Genomic DNA, 18995 nt, shown 5'->3' on the forward strand with positions numbered 1-18995 from the left:
AAGGTCGAACGAAAATCACGTTTAATTTACAGTCTGCACATGATAATAATTTGTATTACATATGTATGTATGTATGTATGTATGTATGCAATGTACATATGTTCGTTCGCGTTTCCGGGTTTTTCATGTATACCACACACGTATATCGCATTATACATCGTCATCGTTGCACGTACGTCTAGTAAATGTGATTTATTTTCATTTTTCAGCCGCGGTCTCTCGAAGTTGTGTGTATAGGGAAGACGTGCAATTTTCGAGAGATATCAAAAAAAAGTTAAATAAAAACGAAAACAAGAATCAAAATCTTAGAAATCGAATAGACATCTTATAATCGACAGAATATTGCGACGTTCATCATAGGTTCACCTCGTCCTCTCAAGTTCAGGATATTATAATCTTAAACATGCTAATTTTTACCTTATGTACCCTGAACGTGTAAAACAGGCTACGTAGTTTTTTTCAAGATGCATTATATAATATTAATTCATAAAGGCACACGTATCTTCGCGTACATATATATATATATATAATACGTAAAATTGATCGTTGACATTGCATTCCACTCGAGTCAACGGCATTTAAAAATGTATGGTTATTCATTTCCACGAAGATAACGATTGCGTCAAAGATTTATACGATACATAATGTACCGCGTATTCGTGAGATTGAAGAAAATTTGAGGAAAAAATTTTTTGATAGATGGAAAAAAAAAAAGGAAAGAACACAGATTCACGCAACGTTCGTGACATAACGAAGACGGATTATATTATAGACGCAAGTCTTTTGAAATTTATTCAGGCGTGCTAGTATCTATTCCGATTCACGTGGTTACAGATTATCGAAATTTCAATAAAATCAAAAGATTGTATAAACGCAATAACACAATAACTGCGCGATCGCGATATACCAATAACGCAGCAGTGTTACACTATATTGGGATATATATATGTCGTCGTCGTCGTTTATTGAACGTAATAACGTCATTTAATCGCGCTAAGAATGTTCGTTTCGGACGAAGCTCTACCTTTTCTATGCCGTGTATATAATACTCGGAATATTGCATATACATAAATTTATTCGCATACGTGCGAAATCGAAATGTTATTAGAATATATCTGGGTCACAATTATGATAGAGATGCGGGAGAGACTTTCGAATTTCTCATATTGCATATCACATCTGTATAACCGTGGTAGGTATACTTAAAATACTTGCAGCAATATAATCGATTAATCGATACTCTCGATTTTAGTACATTTCAAAATTTTTACGCTTTATATCTAACGGGTCTGGGTGTGTGACGAAATTTCTACTGTATAACGCGCGAACAAACGACGCTACGCGAGATGTGGGGAAAAAAGGACCATTCGCATATTTTTTTTTTAACGCGCTGAAATTACGCGCGGCTTGATTTTTTCGAACGATTCTCGGAGTGGCGGACGAAACACCGACGATAAGGAGAAACCGATCGAAGCGAGGGCCGCGCGATAATCGATAATCGATTACACGGTTAATTTGAATAAATAAAAATGATATACGTGGGTTCAAAATCCGTTTCGACGCGTTGCGTTATACACGGAGCTCGCACAATCGGTATATACGTATAGGTATACGGCGGTGAGATGCGAATGCGTACAGTGGAATATGAAGAGCAACGAAACGAGTATATTAAAACCGTCGCGAGCGCGTTGCCGCGGTCGCAGTTGCATTTGCAATTGCAATTGGAGTTGCAGGTGTACAGTCGAGGTTGACCGGTGTATTGGGTTCCGTAAAAATGATACCTTTGGCGACGATATTTTTACCGGTAAATATTGCAACGAGTTTCAAATGAGATTACGGTGACGGAGAAGGGCGGAACACCGAGCGAAAAGAAAGAAATAAATGAATACATCGTCGAGAGAAAAGGACTGCAGAGTACGAACGAACTCGCGTTCCGAAACAACTTTGACGATCGACAATGGTTTGAAAGGGAGAGAGAAAAAAAAAAAAAACAATTAATTTCCAGGATCCGAACGTAGGATTCACGGTACATCGCCAACGACTACGTTGAATAAATATTCTCGAATGTTTTTTCAATTCTGCTTCTGGGTTTTCCAGACGGAGCACGCACGACGTGTATACCTTCGGGTGTGTACCATATAGAGATTTGGTCCTTGGGAACGAGATACGTACACAAGTATCTCGTTCGAAGGCGTCCCGCCACGCCCACGTGTTCAAAGTAAACAAAAAAAAAGAAAAGAAAAGAAAAAAAAGAAATTGCCAATTACCGTAATGATTGCATTGTCATTGTACTTTGCTCGCACTTACATGTACACGCGAATTATTGGCTCGCGTTTTCACTCGAGGGTCAAACGATTAATCTTCTACCCCGCAAGTACTGTACACACCGGATGTAGAATGTATACGTATACCCTAATTACGAGTGTGCATTTCCACAATCGATCACCGAATGCTCGAAGTAATACCGGTACCTCATCGAGAATTCTCTGGAGATGATTTTTAAACACCGGCGTTGAAATCGATGAGAGAAATTGAATATAAGGAAATCCGTCGATTGGAGCGAAAAATTCATTGGGAGAAACCGAACGCATTGTGACCCGGGCAAAAGAAAATTTCTTGAATTATACGCGCAGTACGAATCGATACGAATAAATAAGAGAGAAAATGAGTTTGTAAAAAATTAATGCAAATCAAATCTTTCCTCGCGTCGAAGGATTAGCAAAGTGTCAACATTAATTCCACTCGCCTCTTATGAATTAGCTTATTCCAATTTCGATCCGATAGAGATTTTGCCATTTGATTACATAACTTCGTAGCCCTCCTTAAATTCCATTCTCATATACGTACGCACATTTATAACCATATATATTTATAGTCGAGCTAAATTGAATCCACGCGAGTTGTATAATATATAATAGTCGAGATTTTTAAGGTTACAACCTTACACCATGAACTCTATACGTAGTGCAATAAAATCCGGTTTTTTACCCCACGTAATTTTTATTTTTATTCTTATTTCTATCGATTCGTTACAGGCAAAAATTGACTGGGTGTGTGTGTATTAAGTAACAACTGGAGGTATACACATATCGAATATGTAACACGACCAACTTCTGTTCGGTGTAATACGTGCGGGCGATATTATTTATAACGGTATTAAAAGAAGAACGTACGCGAACAAGTGTGTGCGTTATTCGTGTTGAATCAAAAGTAATTTTGTCAAATATATAATTACCTATTTATACGTATACATGTAAGCAAAATGCGTACATATACGTGCGTGACGTGGTGTCGCGGGTTAGAAGTTTTGAGGCGCCGTTATAATAAACGATCCCGCGAACGCGCATTGAAATTCCACTCCTTAGTTCAGATCAATTTACTTTCCCTTTCACACATATGTACACGCGTATGGTACGATCCCACCTATAGATATACTATAAATATAATTACCGAATCAATTTTTGTGTAACACATACAAACAATGTTGTGTAGCGGATATAATACAACGAGCATTACGAGCGCCCCGACGCATTTGATTTTATTCGTCGTTTGAATTTTTGTCTCGTATTTTGGTTTTTCAATTCCACATCAATACGTACCACGCGCATATATGCTGAAAGATTTTTTTTATCGATCTACGAATTTTTCTCATCGAGATATCTTTGATTTTGGACTTCTGGGGTCGAAAAATTGGCGATAACTCGATTAATTTTATAGATAGACCAATTGGGCTTTCAGATTTGGATTCCTGAGCTGATTATTTGTGAGATTACTCTCGAAAAACCAAAAAAAGGATTCGATTTTTGAGCAAAAAATAAATCATTTTTTTAATTGGTTTTAATACGCTTTTCTTACGTATTTTGATCTCAGGAATCCGAATCTGGGAGAAAATTTGATCTATCTCTAAAATTGACCGAGTTATCGCCAATTTTCAGCTTTTTGGGGTCAAAAATAAAAAATTGATGTTTTAGTCTATCTTGATGTAATTTGAGCTCAGGAATCCGAATCCGGAAGAAAAATTGATCTATCTGCAAAAATGACCGATTTATCCCCATTTTTTCGCGATTTTTGGCATAAATTTGAGGATATCTCGAAGGGAAAAAATCGTAGCTCAATTTGGACAACGGATTCGTGTTCCTGAGGTCAAAATACATAAGAAAAGTGCCATACGATCAATTTTAAAAAATAAAAATTTTTGGCCAAAATTTGAAAAAATCGTAAGGGGTACCCCTTGGAAAAATCTCAAATTTTGGGCAAAAATTTTTATTTTTTAAAATTAATCGTATGGCACTTTTCTTATGTATTTTGACCTCAGGAACACGAATCCGTTGTCCAAATTGAGCTAGGATTTTTTCCCTTCGAGATGTCTCCATTTTTATGGTAAAAAATGCGAAAAAATGGAGATAACTCGGTCATTTTTGCAGATAGACCAATTTGGCTTCCAGATTTGGATTCCTGGGATCGAAATACATAAGAATAGCGTTTGAACAAAAAAAATTTTTTTTGGTCCCAAAATCGAAAAAAATTCAAGGGGTACCCCTTTGAATTTTTTCGATTTTTGGGCTAAAAATAAAGTATAAAATCGATTGCAGGACACTTATCTAACGTAATTTGACCTCTGGAACACGAATCCGTCGATTAAATTGAGCTACGAATTTTTCCCATCGAGATATCCTTGATTTTTCACTTTTTAGATCGATAAATTGGCGATAATTCGTTCAACTTCGTGGAATGATCAATTTAGTTAGAAAATTCGAGTTCTTGAGATCAAAAAATTCAAGAATACCATGGTAAACCCTAGAAAAATGTGGAATCTCGGCCCCAATTTTGAGAAAAATCTGAGGCTATTAGCTTAGCGGTTTTTTGCTTTGCCAATTTTCGATTTAATCGGAAACCCATAAATCGTAGCATTTGGCCAACACATTTGAAAAATTCAATATTAACCCCTCGACCAATCAGCAATCGAATAAAATGTCATCACCGTTCACCAGCACCGTTCGCTCATTTCGCAAACTCCAATCGGCCCCCAATCAAAATGCAACGACACCAATCGACACGCGCTCTTTCAGCTGCACGAGTTTAGAAACACGAGGCTCATCCCGTTTCATCTCGCGTTCCGGGTTTCGATTGATCATCGATTTTTTAGAACAGCAGGACCTGCTATTTACCACATTTCTTTACCTCGTTTTTTCCTCTCACTGAATTTTTATTCCATCGTTTTTTTATTTTTTCCCCCCTTTTATGATCAGAGTTCATATTCTTTTCAATAAACTTTTATTTCACAGTGAATACAAGTGTGAAGAAAAAAAATTAAATCGCGGAAGAAATTCAGATTCAAGAGTTTCAAAATTTCTACACCGTATAGCGATGCTGCAACCACCTGCAGTAGCTACTCTCTTCATGGAACAAGGATGTACAGCCAAAAATATAACGTGGGCGATTAATTGGTTGAATCGATTCGCTACCGCGCGGTTGAGAATATTTTTTTTAATTTCTTTTTCGTCTTTTCGATTTCATTTAAATTTCTGTACAGCGGAAGAGGGCCGGTTCAGATTCTATTTTTGGATTACAGCATCACTCGTGTACGGATTCACAAATAGGTATAATACGAGTCGTCAAAAACCGCGAACGGAAATTTCTCCACATTATTACAAATAATATAACGCGACCCAGGGGTCAACCGATTGATCCGCAGAGAATCGAATCGACAAAAGTAGCGAATCAGCCCGCCCACATATGCTGTATAATTTTTATATTCTGATCAGAGAGAGAGATTAGGATTAGCCGTCAAAATTGACGAGCCGATACACAGTTCGTTCTACAGTTACACTGTCATCATAGACTTTCACATTGCCGGATAGGAAAAAAAATTATGGTAAATTGAACCATTTTTCACATACGAATTGATTACTCGTCAATATTCACCTTGGAAGAGATGAAAAAAAAAAAAAAAAAAAAAACAGATGGCGTACTCATAAAAAATTATTACAGCATTGCGATAAATGCGACACAATATGCGGGCGAAACGTAGACACTAATCAACGTACGGAAAAATAATTTTCTGAGATAACAATTATGCCATCCACCGTACGTAACGTATCTAATGTAGGTTAATACCGCGGATAATCCACGTACTTGAAAAAGCGTTTTTATTCGTTCGAATTTCGCCCGGTTTCGACGGAGAGGAGGATTAGGGCGTGACGGAATTACAAAGAGCGTAAAATGGATAAAACAAAATTTAAATATAAAAATAATAAAATAAGAAGACTAACGAGTTTACGAGGCCAAGTTCGCCGACCCTTTCCCTGCAGATGTGATCCCGTTCTGTTTCTCCCCTGTGAGCTAAATTCGCGTCACAAAAAGTAAAAGAAAAAGGAGGGGGAAATAAAATAAAATAAAGAATGAATATATATCCAGTCTCCGATCTTTCTCGCAGAATTGAGCGTGTGTTGTGTGTGCGAAGAATAAAAGATGAAAAAAATAAATAAATAAACAAATAAATATGTACGCGTGAGCGTTTGTGGGGGTACAGGTGTACGTTCGTACGCTATGTATACCTACCTATAATAACGTATATGTGAACGAAGGAATTTGCGGCAGCATAATGTAAACCGTGTGCCGAATTTCGTTCGGGATTGCATGTACTATAATACTGTATAGGTACGTTACATGTTGGGTAATATAATAAAGAGTCAAAGCCACTTGAGAGCGAACTGGTCAAGTATATATGAGGCGAGCCTGACCTACAGATGAGACGCCAACGAAACTTGTTTTCGCGTTTTCGAGACCAAAGTTAATTTTATATAGTACGATACACGCGCATGTATGTAGCACGTATTATATCAGACGTAACAAAAATTACACGTATCGTTTAAATAATTATGAAAATAAATTAATCGATCATTCCTATCACATCGAATGCAATGTGCGGTGATATTGTTTGAAATAAGTACTTTGCCCCAACAATTAATTTCCCGAATTGAATATCTCAGACGCATGTGTGAAATAAATTCATCGTTTCGAGTGCCGAAACTTCGACGCTATATTATTTGACGCGTTTTTCTAATTTCGTTCTATGGAGTTTCGACAAAGTTCCATGAAATCTTTGTGTAATAATTATCATTCATTAGTTACCTAGAGAGAGACCGAAGATCGACGCTATTACAGAAACATAATTATTCGCATTTGATGAAATAATTGATAATTATGAATAATCGTTGAATTGAAGCGAGTCTCTCCGTCAATTTCACAATTGGTATGTAGGTAATAACGTTGAAAGATTATAGAGAGAAAAAATCGCTGGCAAAATCAGTTTCGAATCTGCTCTTTTTTTTTTTTTTCATTTCTCGATCGTTTTTATCCAAATCGAATAGTAGTCATTTGAGTTCCATATAGTATTGAAGTTTTTGATAAAATTCGTTAATCTTTACCGTATCATCTGATTTCAGGTTGGTGAGATCGCGGTTAACCCATCTTGGCATATACCGAGGCCTTCTCTAGTCGGTCGTAGCGAGAGAGGAAGTGAAAACGGAAGTTGGGGACACCTTCACACCGCAACGTCAAATAGCTCGTCTTCGAGAGGCTCCACATCGTCGCAAGGCTCAACGTCAAGCACACACGTAAGTATAAATTCATACTTGGAATATTCTCTAAAAACAATATCACCGAGCATTTTGTACTGAAAAATTTCAACACCATATTCGGAAAGACTGTAGGTGAAATTTGCGCCATTATAAAAAAGACGAAATGGCCATTGAAATCTTCGCGTTTCTAACGATTTCATACCGGCAAATATATTTTCGAATAAGTATTTATATGTGATATTGATTGTTTCACTCGATACCCGCAAGTGTTGCGTTGAAAACAAAAAGGTCAAGGCAACGTACACGCGACGAACATCGCAATGCGAATTGATATTAATTTATTTATTTTCACCATTGAAATCGTCGTTTTCACATTCAATTCTCATACCCGGCTCACAACGTGGATTGGTCAAATTTTTCGTTGTCTATCAAGGCGGGTACGCTTATCTGTACGCACGATAAAATAAACGAGAGGTGAAAGTAAAAGTTGAAGATTGAGAATATATCGAGGGAACGAGAGAATTAAGCGTAGTGATTATAAAAATATTTGCCTCAGGCTCGAACGGTACGGGCGGGAATATTGTACAAAAATTTAGAATGGAGCCAACTATGGTGAATAATTGGTCCTATAGCTCAAGAGCAAATGCTGGCCGTCTTTACAATTGATTGGTGAATCGCAAGAACCCAATTTCAAATGGGATAAAACGGGTCAAGTGGGTCGAGTAGTTCGTTGGAGATCAGGAGTCAATGAATCGAAAGTGAGAAAACAAAAGCTTAGCAATTATAGAATTTAAAATTGCGTACCTCGGTGAAAACCGATTATCAAAAACCTACGCGAAACCAACGCACAATAATTAAAATCATTCAATTTATGTAGACTGAACATGTAACTCGTATCTTTCCCCAATCGGATATACGGTCGTTCATAAGGATCATTTCAAGACTGAGAAAGCGAAAGCTGAACAGAGTGAGGTCATAAGCAATATTAGCAGATGCTGCTACTACCAGACGTGTGTACCGGAAGCACTTTTATTTTTTTTATTTTTCCATTTCATTTCATTTTTTTTATCTTTTTGCTTTACTCGATGAAAGTACGAGTGTGTAAAACTTCTTCAAACCAATGCAATCTGCTGCTGCAACTGCAGAATTATACAGTCGATGCCTACACCATTCATTCTATAAAGATATTATTTCCCCGTTCTTGAATCTCATGTGATTATCGTATGTACGTGTGTATAAAGACAGAATGGAAACGAATAGTTTGATCAGATAATCGCATGAATTTGATCAAACCTTTTTTTCAAATTTCAGAGCGCAGCTTCAGGTACCCTGTTATTGACAGCAGCAAATTTGGCAACCCTAGCAGCTCTACATCCGCCGACAGTAACATCGCCAAAACCATTCGACACAGCGTCGGTAGCGAGCAGCACACATTTTACTGTAGTAAATGGTCTCGGCAGACCCACCAAGGTTTACAAAAAATCTTGGTGCGCAAGGAACCAACTCACCGTACTAATTTGCACAATGAGCTTTTTATTCATGGTTGGGTTACTCGCTGGCATTCTTTATATGGAAAGTAAGTGAAGCGATAAAGAAAGATGGAATCCCAACAATTTAACTTCGTCAAAGATCATAGCTGGCAAATATGGAATATATCCTTACTCTGATTAAAAATAATTTGTTTGTTATTCATTGATTAACATTTTCTTCAAATTCTGTTTAATTTGTTGCAGTGAGAGCTCGTGACAGGTACAATTAAAAATGGAAAAGTGGAAGCATAGCATACCCGGATGAGAAAAACGAAAAATGGATCTTAATATATTAATACGGTGTTTGAAATAAAATCGATGAACGGCATAATTCAGGAAAGCGAAAGTTTGCCACGAGAAGAACGAAGATCACATCGGTGTCGAAGACGAACGAATTTCCATATTCAATATTATTTGTAGAATAGAAGTTCAATAATGTATAGTATATTATCATCTATGGTATAATTTTAAGGCTGTATTGCACTGTGTTAATTGTGTGGTACGTGAAATTAGTAATTACATTTATGTAATGAGCGCGCTGTGTGCTGTAACTTAATGAGGTCTTTTAGATTTGTAATAATTTATGAAATGAAAAAAAAATACAAGGATAATAATATCACTCAACCGAGAAATCTGAATGCTGTGAGCAAACGAAAAATGAACGAATATATGTATTGAATTTAATGATCGATAATAACAAATTAATTTATTAATTTAAAGAGGAAAATTTTGCGGCGAATCTAGTGTCGATTTGCGGAATAGTTTAACAAATTTTCAAACTATTCCAGTCTACTGCTTTCAACAATTACATGATTTTTTTTTTTTTGCAACGAAATTTTGAGCTGGAAAAGCAAATAAAATGTGGAAAGCAAAAAAATCCAACAAAAAAAAACCTATATTATGCAGCTTGAAGTTATCTTTATTAATTAAGGTCCTTTAATTAGATATGTAATTTAGTGTTAATAATTTAATTGTTACTAACTTACAAAGTCTAAATCAAACGTGGAGCCCTCTTAAAGCAATGTTAGAGGCAGTGTGAGCAAAAATGGAATTGTATTGATCGATTATTGATGAAGGGTGGTTGCATGATCATTCTTTGTATCTGTGATATTACTTGTGTATTAATTAATCATCGATTGAACAAGAAACTTTCGAATTATTATTGTTGATAGTTTTATTTCGTACCTCATTCGATATTTTCTGTCATGTTTCGAAAATCTTCGTTTGAACTAGTATACAAGACTTCTTTGATTTTGCGTTGATAAGTTGATATCTCAATTTGTCAACATCGAAAAGCAAAAAATTGATAACTCGGATCATTTGGATAATATAAATCAATTTAATTAGCAGATTCAGATTTCAAAGCTCAAATTACATAAGAATACGCCAAAAATCAGTCTTTGCTTTTGGTCCCAAAATCAAAAAAAAAATCAAAGGCTATAGAAGGAATAAGGAAATAACAGAAATCAGAAATAGTATGGTATTTGTTGTGGAAAGAAAATCAAATCGCAAGTGATTGACTCAAGACTTTCAGGTAAGTCCAATGATTTCTTGTGAAGATTACTTCATTTTTTTATATGCTATAATCAAAACTCCTTGAAAACGAGTGTGGGGCATAGTAAATTTGTAAAATACAAGCACTATGCATTCATAATATCGAGAGTTAATAAAAGGTCTCAAAACTCACCTCAACCTCCTGGAGAGTCTGCGTCCATCTGTAGTTAGGTAAGTCAGCACCGTTGCCGCTGTTGGGTTTGAGTTTGCCCTTCTCCTTTTCATCCTCTTCATCATCATCTTCTTTGTTCAGAGTTCCACTAACGTCTTTGATTTTAGGCTGTGCATTATCGCCACTAGGTCCAGCTACAGCTGGTGTTTCAGTAGATACTTTCTGAAAAGATCGATAGGAATTGCTGTTTAATTTTACCTCATAACTATGATAGAACCTCGATTATCAAGGTGCAGATCAACCATTACAAGATATTCAGTTCACGCAATTTTCAATTTTCCACAAATTTCTCAATACCGCTATTTCGAATAATCGAGGTTAGGTGAGCAATAAATTTTCTTTTGGTTTCTCGTCCAAAATAAATGACACGCATTGATTATATATACCTTGTTATCCAACTCAGCTTGCAACTGGTCAGCTTGTTCATCAGTCAATTCTACAATTTTGGACTCACTACTCAGCTGCTGTTTTTCTTCCTCCTTCTTCTTTTCCAGTTTTTCTTTGCGCCGCTTCTCCTGTTCAGCTCGCTCAGCTTTCTCAGCAAATAACTTGCTTATGGCTGTGGTCTCGTGCTTCTTGAATTTACTCATCACAAGCTGAAAATCAATGACAAACTCAGTGGAAAATCGAATGAACAAAATGAGGTGAAATACAGATTTACATAGTAATGCCACTCAAAGTACTCATATACTAGATTAGTCGAAAATTAAACATTAGGTGGCTGCAGACAAAGAAATGTACAAAAATTACCTTTTCAGCTGCACCTTCGCCCCCGCCAGTATAAAAATCTGTCTTCCTGGCTAGAAAACTGAATATCGTGTCTAAAAGCTGGAAATAATGATCAGATTCGTGATATGAATTAAACTGGCCTTAATAGCCGGGCGAATATTGAGGTTATGGCAACTGATTCTATAACAATCAACTCACGTCTTGTACACCTCCCTCGTGTTGCTGCGCCATGGCTAACAGCATTCCGTCGAATTGTTCTTCTTTCGACATTTTTCTTCGGTTTGGGCTTAACTCTGAATTCCTCACAAAACTCAATTACACTGCACGTTTCAATATGAACGCAATAAACTCGTGTTTGACTGTGACAGTTGCGCTGGTCGCGACCTTCGAGTATACGAACAGATGTTTCTCGAACCGTTCTCGAACAGTCGATACTGGATTGATATGAATCACTAATTTGAATCGTCACTCTGGATGTGACTCATCAGTCGTTGACTGCAGAATGGTCAGTCAACATATCTGTATAAAAATTGGTCAACGTAAGAATTACCAACGATCGGTATCACTCTATTATCTATTTCATGCACACTTTATTTTTAGAGTTTTATGCAAATATGTACAGACTGCACTCTTGAAATCAAGATCTCGCATCTTAGATTCATACAACGTTGATTACATATGATGCAATCATACTCTCACTTTTCTCTATTGACATAAGACCTTCAAAGCTTTAAAGTATGCATATTTTATGTCATACTCCATATCGTACCAATAATTCAAGGCAATACAAGCATGGCTTTGTCTCACATGATGAAACCATAAAGAAGGTAGATAAAGCAAATCACCTTTGCGAACTGTCACCCGAAGTGTTGTCACATTTTTATACCCAGGATATCTAAAATTATGGACAATCAATTGTAAAATCCAAGTATTCATCAATTATCTTCCAAGCATCACACAACGAACCTCGCATAATCTGGATTCAAGGGATCGATAGATACCCAAGGTACAACATTAGATTGTAATGGACAATCGCTTCCATCCTCTACAATTTCTTTATTTGTAGGCAATACCGTACCAATCGGTTCAATCAACCATCGACCAGGTTGAACTTCTCGATAATTCGCAGAGGGATAATTTTTATAAGGAATCCATGGGAGATCTGTTGGTGGATGCAAAAGAAATTCCTTCTCACCAGATATTACGCAGTATATGTTCTCGTACGGATCCTTATGCACTGGAATATAAATTTGTTGCACTTTCAAGTTATTAGGCTCATGTGACATGGATCCAATGAAATAATTATAATTTTACTGGATGTAACAGCTCTTTGATCTCCCATCCATATGTTAACCGCATCTGGATATTTTCCAAAAGCCTCAGTAGCCCACGGTACATCTAATTCGGCATCTGCCCATAATTCTGTGAAGTCTTTTATGAAATTAGAGTCTTGCTTTTGGATGTAATGAACATTTTGTTCTTCGGAGTTTTCCAATGTATTCAAAAACGTTGACATCGGAATAAGTCGTTCCTCTGGCATGACAAAATAGTTTTCAAAAGTGGCACCATCTTTGGATGCCTTTGCTGCAATGGCATCTGCATAGCCATTAGGAGTGACAGCAACTGTTACAATTTTATCACCAAGTTTTCGACGAAAGTAAGATGTATTCCATTTGTTTACAGCTGGCCAATGTTTTGTTCCACCTCTGATAACCAATGGAAGGTTCTTTGATACATATTCTCTATAAAAAGCCAATGGAGATATAGAATCTTCCACCTCAGAAATATGGTCCGTCAAATATAATTCTGTAACATAAAATATGAGTAAAAAAAAAGGTTGAAGGAAAGAGAGTTCGTAGTTTACTCTATAAAACACACAGCAGAATCACACAAATTCTATGAGCTGCTATGGTTAGCTTTGAACACATGCGAAAGACCTTTAGATTCCTGGGAAAGAACGTGGCAATATTTTTGAATTCTGTCTTCTAGTTTAATCGACATTTCTTCTGTTTACTCTTGTCCGAGGGGATTCACATTCAAACGTCACAAATTGACAAGGGGGTTATAGGCACACACGTGCTTCAGGACACCGGGGTTTTAAACTTTAAATACCCATTTGAACGAAATATTCACAAGCCCAAAACTACCAGTATAATATGACTCACTGTTCAACAGTAAATCAAAAGTAAATGTAGAATAAATCATTAAGGACTCTCAATGATCTCATAACAATCGGCAGATTATTTAAAAAATGCAATAATAAAACAAATAGATGGGACTTTGCGAGCATGTTATTGGCCTGCGTGAAACTTGCGTGATTTATCGTTGAATCGTGGGCTCAGGGGTCTCTAGTGGTATTTGTGGTATGTTATTTCTGTAGAAATGCCACATGAATACCTTATCACTTATTACCGTGGATGTAGTCCACATGTAATCCATCGTTAGTTTACTATTCGTGTTCAAAATGTCAGTAGATCCGGGTCTACTGTCTCAGTATATTAATATTGCAGCTGTTGTCACAACTTACTGGTCAGTTAGGGTTATGTATTTAATTCTTTGCTTTCCACTATCAGAAATAATTTTAAACAATTTATATTTTCAATCAGCCTACTCATTTACCAAAAATTAATTCTCTCGTATCTTACTTTCATTATAACTGAGTTGTATTCTATTCACAATAATTTCCTTGTTACACTAATTACGATTATATATTTTTTTTCAGGATCGTCTCAATTCTGACAGTATTTGTAAACAAAGCTTTGCTTTCAAGTGATGACATCGACCTGGACGCACCTCTATTTGTGACTTGGTTTCAATGTGTAGTCAGTGCTGTAATATGCACAACTCTTAGTAAATTGGCACAATGGTATCCTGAACAAATAAAATTTCCCAAAGGACATCCGTATTGTAAGGATGTTATTAAAAAGGTGAAAAGAATTACTTTATGATAATGGAACAATTTTTCTACAGTTAATTATCCTAGCTACAATTCACAACCATGACTAACTTTACAGGTTCTTCCATTATCAGTGTTATTCACATTTATGATAGCAAGTAATAATCTTTGTTTAAAATATGTGGGCGTTGCATTCTATTATGTGGGAAGATCGCTTACTACAGTATTCAATGTCATCCTGTCTTACTCTATCCTTGGTAAGTTTTTCAAAAACTAGTTAATCACATTACAAATATCTCTACTTGTGCAGGGGATACTAATTAAGTCAGGATGCAAAATGAAACTGATTAGAGTAAAAATTTTTTTCCACAGGTCAGAAAACGTCGTTTGGTTGCATAGCTTGCTGTGGTATAATTATCGGTGGGTTTTGGTTAGGTGTTGACCAAGAGAATGTTGCAGGTTCTTTGTCAATCATGGGTACAGTTTTTGGCATTCTAGGATCCCTGTCTCTATCCCTGTACTCAATTTACACTAAAAGAGTGCTTCCGTTGGTGAATCAAGAAATTTGGCTGTTATCTTACTACAATAATGTTTACAGTGTCTTTCTTTTTATCCCACTCATGCTAGTCAGTGGAGAGTTTAGTGTTGTTTTTAAATACAACAAGTTATCCGAACCGTTTTTTTGGGGGGCCATGATTTTGGGAGGACTTTGCGGGTTTGCCATTGGCTTTGTCACTGCGTTACAAATTAAAGTGACTTCACCCCTAACTCATAATATCAGTGGTACAGCAAAAGCTTGCGCACAAACCGTGATGGCTACCTACTGGTTCAATGAACATAAACCGTGGCTATGGTGGACGAGTAATTTTATCGTGCTGGGTGGCAGTGCAGGTTACGCTAGGTTAAAACAGCTAGATATGGAAACCAACCATGAGCATCGAAGGTATACTCAACTCAAGGTATGATGGTATATTTTTATATAAAGAATATTCTGCCTTATTAGGCTCAGCAAATAGACAATTCAAATATTTGAAAACATCGGCCTAGTCAGTGTTCAGGCAAAAAGTTATTCAAAAATAGATTTCTAGATGACCAAAAAGAACATTTTATGTGGGATAAATTTTTTCAATTTTGATACAACCTAGCTAGATTGCTTCAGGTCTTCATGATGTTTTTGAAGGGTTGTAAGAGTGACTCATACAACTTATAAACAGGAGAATAGTATTGTTCTTCATTGTCAAATATTGTTTCAGTATTCCTTAATTCTACTTGAAACTCTCTCTATTCCAAACATACTTAGAAGATGCTATACCTAGACAAGAGCGTCTTTTTTATGTATTGGAACAATGTCAATCAGTATGAAATTCTAATAATTTTGACTGACCAAAACAATCTCAGACACAGGCATATCCACAAAAGTGTATGCAGATAACACTTCGATAATAACTGTTATTGTTTTAATTAGGGTTATTCATTACTACATGATTATATCAACGTATAATATACAAAAAAGTTAAGTACACATTTTGTTTCTAATAGAAATACTATGTCTAGAATAATAAATTATGTACTTTGTACAGTATATAAAAATATCACTGAATTAATAACACCCCATTACTTTTCACCAACCCTCAATTTCATGAATTTGATTTTACACATGATAACAAAAAAGCGTGTGTGTTACTGTTGTTAAACAATGTTTTGAATAACCGTAAAAAATGCGAGCTTTTGACTCCTGGTGATACTGATAAGTTTCAAAATACTGTGCAGCATTCCTGGTACTCTAGAATCTCTCCCTCAATCAGCGGAATCTAGATGCAACACCACCCCCTCGGCTGTCAGAATGGCCAGTCATAGTATCTTTCATCTTTATGATTGCATTACAACTCTTCATAAATTGATCAGCATCCTGAGCAGAAAGATTCAGCATGGAACTAAGATGAGCACGCAGAGTGTGATCCATTACGTGAGGAAACTTATTCTCTATTGAAATCCCATCTGACATCAAATAGTATCTTGAAACAAAGCCAGATAAAATATGTTCAATATCAAGTGGACCAGTATTTTAAAAAAGTTTCAATTCACATGCTTTCAGATCAACAGATTGGAAAACATGCATTGCATTGATTTTGCATTCATCTCACCGAGGATTTTCGATAGCCGCAGTAACATTGAGTCTGCGAATTATCAAATTATAAAATAGTTCAGCTGCGAGCGTCACATCGTCTGTGCCAATAATTCCACGCAGTCCACATACGGATGCTGCTTCAGAGAAAACTACTGGCGTAAGTTTTTCTAAGTTACTCTCTGCAGTGTCCATCAGAAATCCAGCATTCGTTAATCTACCTAATCCAAATACAGCACTCAAGCCACTGAAATTGAAATTTATTGTATAGTTCAATGAGTCGGAATTCTAGATCTAAATCCCAAATATCTGAATTGTTATGATTCTTACGTGATAATAACCACGTATGAGTCTAGGCCATCCATTACAACAACGCTGCTAAATCTCTCTTCGGTATCTGTTGGATGAAATATTATTTAGCTAAATATTCATGGCTCAAATACACATAATTGCAAACCAATGAGTACGAACCAGTCAGTTCAGCTTTTGAATGTCGATTGCTCTTAATTAAAGTTTCGGCAAAAAGAAGTTGCGAATCAAGCGTTGATGAATTTTCACGAGAAATCGGAAGTACATTCAATACCTCCAGCACATTGCCAAGTGCACTTGCATCCGATCGATGGTAGACCAAATGTCCAAAAAAATTGGTAACATTTGCGTGTTCTATTGCTGGCTCATATCTAGCTAACTGTTTCTGGATTTCAAGTGAGCCGTCAACGAATTTTCGTGACAAATTTCCATTGTACATTTCTGCAAACACCAAAGAAAAGGAATTTGGTCAACTAATCGATATTGCAATAATCACAAAATACTATTATTTCCCATAATAAATTCTTAACATGTTTTCACCATCTGCTCCATGATAAGCTACGGTGTTCAAAGTTTCCGAGAGTTTTGGCAGTGTTAAATTTTGCCCTTGCTCAAGTTGACCATACAACGAGATAAAATTCGGATTCGCGTCCACCTCTTGAGCAAATTCTTTTGTTACAATAAATCCTGCTTGCGCCAGCTTAGCTGAAGGAGATATCAATTGCTCCCATGGGAGACTTCCTCTTAAAGCGTGTGCACGTGCCAAACCTCGTAGCAAGGCTGGTAAACGGACATTTACAGCACCAAATGCGCCTAATTAGAACAGTAGATATATTTCTTCTTAAATGATATCAGTTAAACCATAAGGATGATGCAACTTATTTTCATGTAAAAAAGTTATACCTTGAACCGTACTCTTGGCAAAATCTATAATCAATGGTTGTGTTCGATCTTTGTGACTATATATCATCGCATAACCACCTCTAAGAATCAAATATAACAATTGTATTTGATGAAATCAAAGTAGACAAAAGATTTCACAGCTGGTCATAACTCACCCACCAAGACCAGTTTTATGAGGACTAACTACTGTCATACAGACTGTTGCTGCTATTGCTGCATCCACTGCGTTCCCACCTTTTCTTAAAATATTGGTTCCAATTTCTGAACAATCTTTATAATCCGTAGCTACAGCACCATGTCCCCTTTCCTTTGAAAGTACAATTCAATGCAATGATTTCTTTGAGACGGTTCCTCAGGTATTTTTTGTTAGGAACTAGATTACTTCTTATGTGGAATGTGAATGGAACATTCAACTATGAACTACAAAACCTGACATTGCTAATTACCACTAAAATGTTGTCTTGGTAAATTAATTGGAGACCAAGTGCAATAGTGATGGCAATACTTAATACTGTGAAACTTATCACAGTCATTTTGAGTCCACCGTCTTCATGGCATTTGAAACTAAATCCTTTAATCCTTCCTTGCAAAGGAGCATCTTCTGTCAATCCCTCTGCAATCAGAACGTTGTTTGTTGATAGGGACAGAATCAAACAATGGTACAGCTTTGTGGGTTTTGGTATAAGATCCAAATGATAATCAGTCAATTAATCTGGTGTTAATAAATTATGTCTAATTCCTTCAGACTGATACATAATTTAAATTATAGTGGTGATATTGGGTATATAAATATTATGAAACTGTTTGACATATTTACATTCACTTACGTCTGTCACTATAATTCATGATGATAAATCTACAGATAATTCATAATCAGGAAGTAATGCGTATCCAGAATCTTAATTAGATATTCAAAGTAAAGTAATTAACTGATGATCAACTTCATGCTTCGATTTCATGCACGTCTGGAATAGAAAAGCGACCAACAAGGAGTAAAGACTAGTGTCAAATATTTGTGGGTTAAGTTCAATGACTTTCGAGCACTGGAATTTTCTTCTATTGTGTGCACAGTCGACGTAGTATAAGGTGGTATAGGCAATAAGTATGTAAATACTTGGGCCAGTGTACGGTATAACCAACGAATTCAGACTGTCTTATTACAGTATGCATGAATCCAAATTCAGAGAATTTTGTT

General features: G+C 36.3%; 5 protein-coding genes across 8 annotated transcripts in view; 2 read left to right on the top strand and 3 right to left on the bottom strand.

Moving 5' to 3' along the window:
- LOC105692496 overlaps positions 1–10274 on the top strand; it is a 59738-nt gene extending 49464 nt beyond the window's left edge. For all 3 annotated transcript variants that reach the window (XM_048650723.1, XM_048650721.1, XM_012411723.3), the window contains 3 exons: positions 7449–7619; positions 8895–9159; positions 9317–10274. In XM_048650723.1, coding sequence (XP_048506680.1) covers positions 7449–7619; positions 8895–9159; positions 9317–9342 — 462 coding nt within the window. In that variant the 3' untranslated portion in view covers positions 9343–10274. The remainder of the gene's footprint in view (positions 1–7448; positions 7620–8894; positions 9160–9316) is intronic.
- LOC105692492 (nuclear migration protein nudC) overlaps positions 1–11979 on the bottom strand; it is a 78851-nt gene extending 66872 nt beyond the window's left edge. Inside the window, exons 1-4 of the mRNA XM_025747095.2 lie at positions 11766–11979; positions 11589–11666; positions 11225–11434; positions 10800–11000 (exon numbers count right to left, since the gene is read on the bottom strand). Coding sequence (XP_025602880.1) covers positions 10800–11000; positions 11225–11434; positions 11589–11666; positions 11766–11837 — 561 coding nt within the window. The 5' untranslated portion in view covers positions 11838–11979. The remainder of the gene's footprint in view (positions 1–10799; positions 11001–11224; positions 11435–11588; positions 11667–11765) is intronic.
- A 161-nt stretch (positions 11980–12140) lies between these two features.
- LOC105692515 (bifunctional peptidase and (3S)-lysyl hydroxylase Jmjd7) lies at positions 12141–14356 on the bottom strand. Its single transcript, XM_012411762.3, has 4 exons — positions 13505–14356; positions 12882–13373; positions 12534–12804; positions 12141–12462 (listed from the first exon to the last, which is right to left on the bottom strand). Exons 1-4 carry the CDS (start codon positions 13566–13568, stop codon positions 12273–12275), a joined length of 1017 nt encoding a protein of 338 aa, XP_012267185.2. The 5' UTR covers positions 13569–14356; the 3' UTR covers positions 12141–12272.
- Positions 12320–16059, top strand: LOC105692516 (GDP-fucose transporter 1). Of its 2 annotated transcripts, XM_012411765.3 has the most exons (5): positions 12320–12573; positions 12634–12787; positions 14290–14494; positions 14582–14720; positions 14836–16059. In XM_012411765.3, exons 2-5 carry the CDS (start codon positions 12780–12782, stop codon positions 15426–15428), a joined length of 945 nt encoding a protein of 314 aa, XP_012267188.1. In that variant the 5' UTR covers positions 12320–12573; positions 12634–12779; the 3' UTR covers positions 15429–16059. The 2 variants fall into 2 exon arrangements, with proteins under 2 accessions (XP_012267188.1, XP_012267187.2); XM_012411764.3 differs by lacking the exons at positions 12320–12573; positions 12634–12787 and adding an exon at positions 13940–14096.
- LOC105692513 (glutathione hydrolase 1 proenzyme-like) lies at positions 15899–18769 on the bottom strand. Its single transcript, XM_048650716.1, has 9 exons — positions 18628–18769; positions 18247–18413; positions 17956–18107; positions 17801–17880; positions 17438–17710; positions 17060–17338; positions 16919–16985; positions 16608–16835; positions 15899–16478 (listed from the first exon to the last, which is right to left on the bottom strand). Exons 1-9 carry the CDS (start codon positions 18644–18646, stop codon positions 16265–16267), a joined length of 1479 nt encoding a protein of 492 aa, XP_048506673.1. The 5' UTR covers positions 18647–18769; the 3' UTR covers positions 15899–16264.
- Between the last annotated feature and the right edge of the window lie 226 nt (positions 18770–18995).

The sequence above is a fragment of the Athalia rosae genome, chromosome 2 (genome assembly GCF_917208135.1).
Source record: "Athalia rosae chromosome 2, iyAthRosa1.1, whole genome shotgun sequence".
Classification (NCBI taxonomy): domain Eukaryota; kingdom Metazoa; phylum Arthropoda; class Insecta; order Hymenoptera; family Athaliidae; genus Athalia; species Athalia rosae.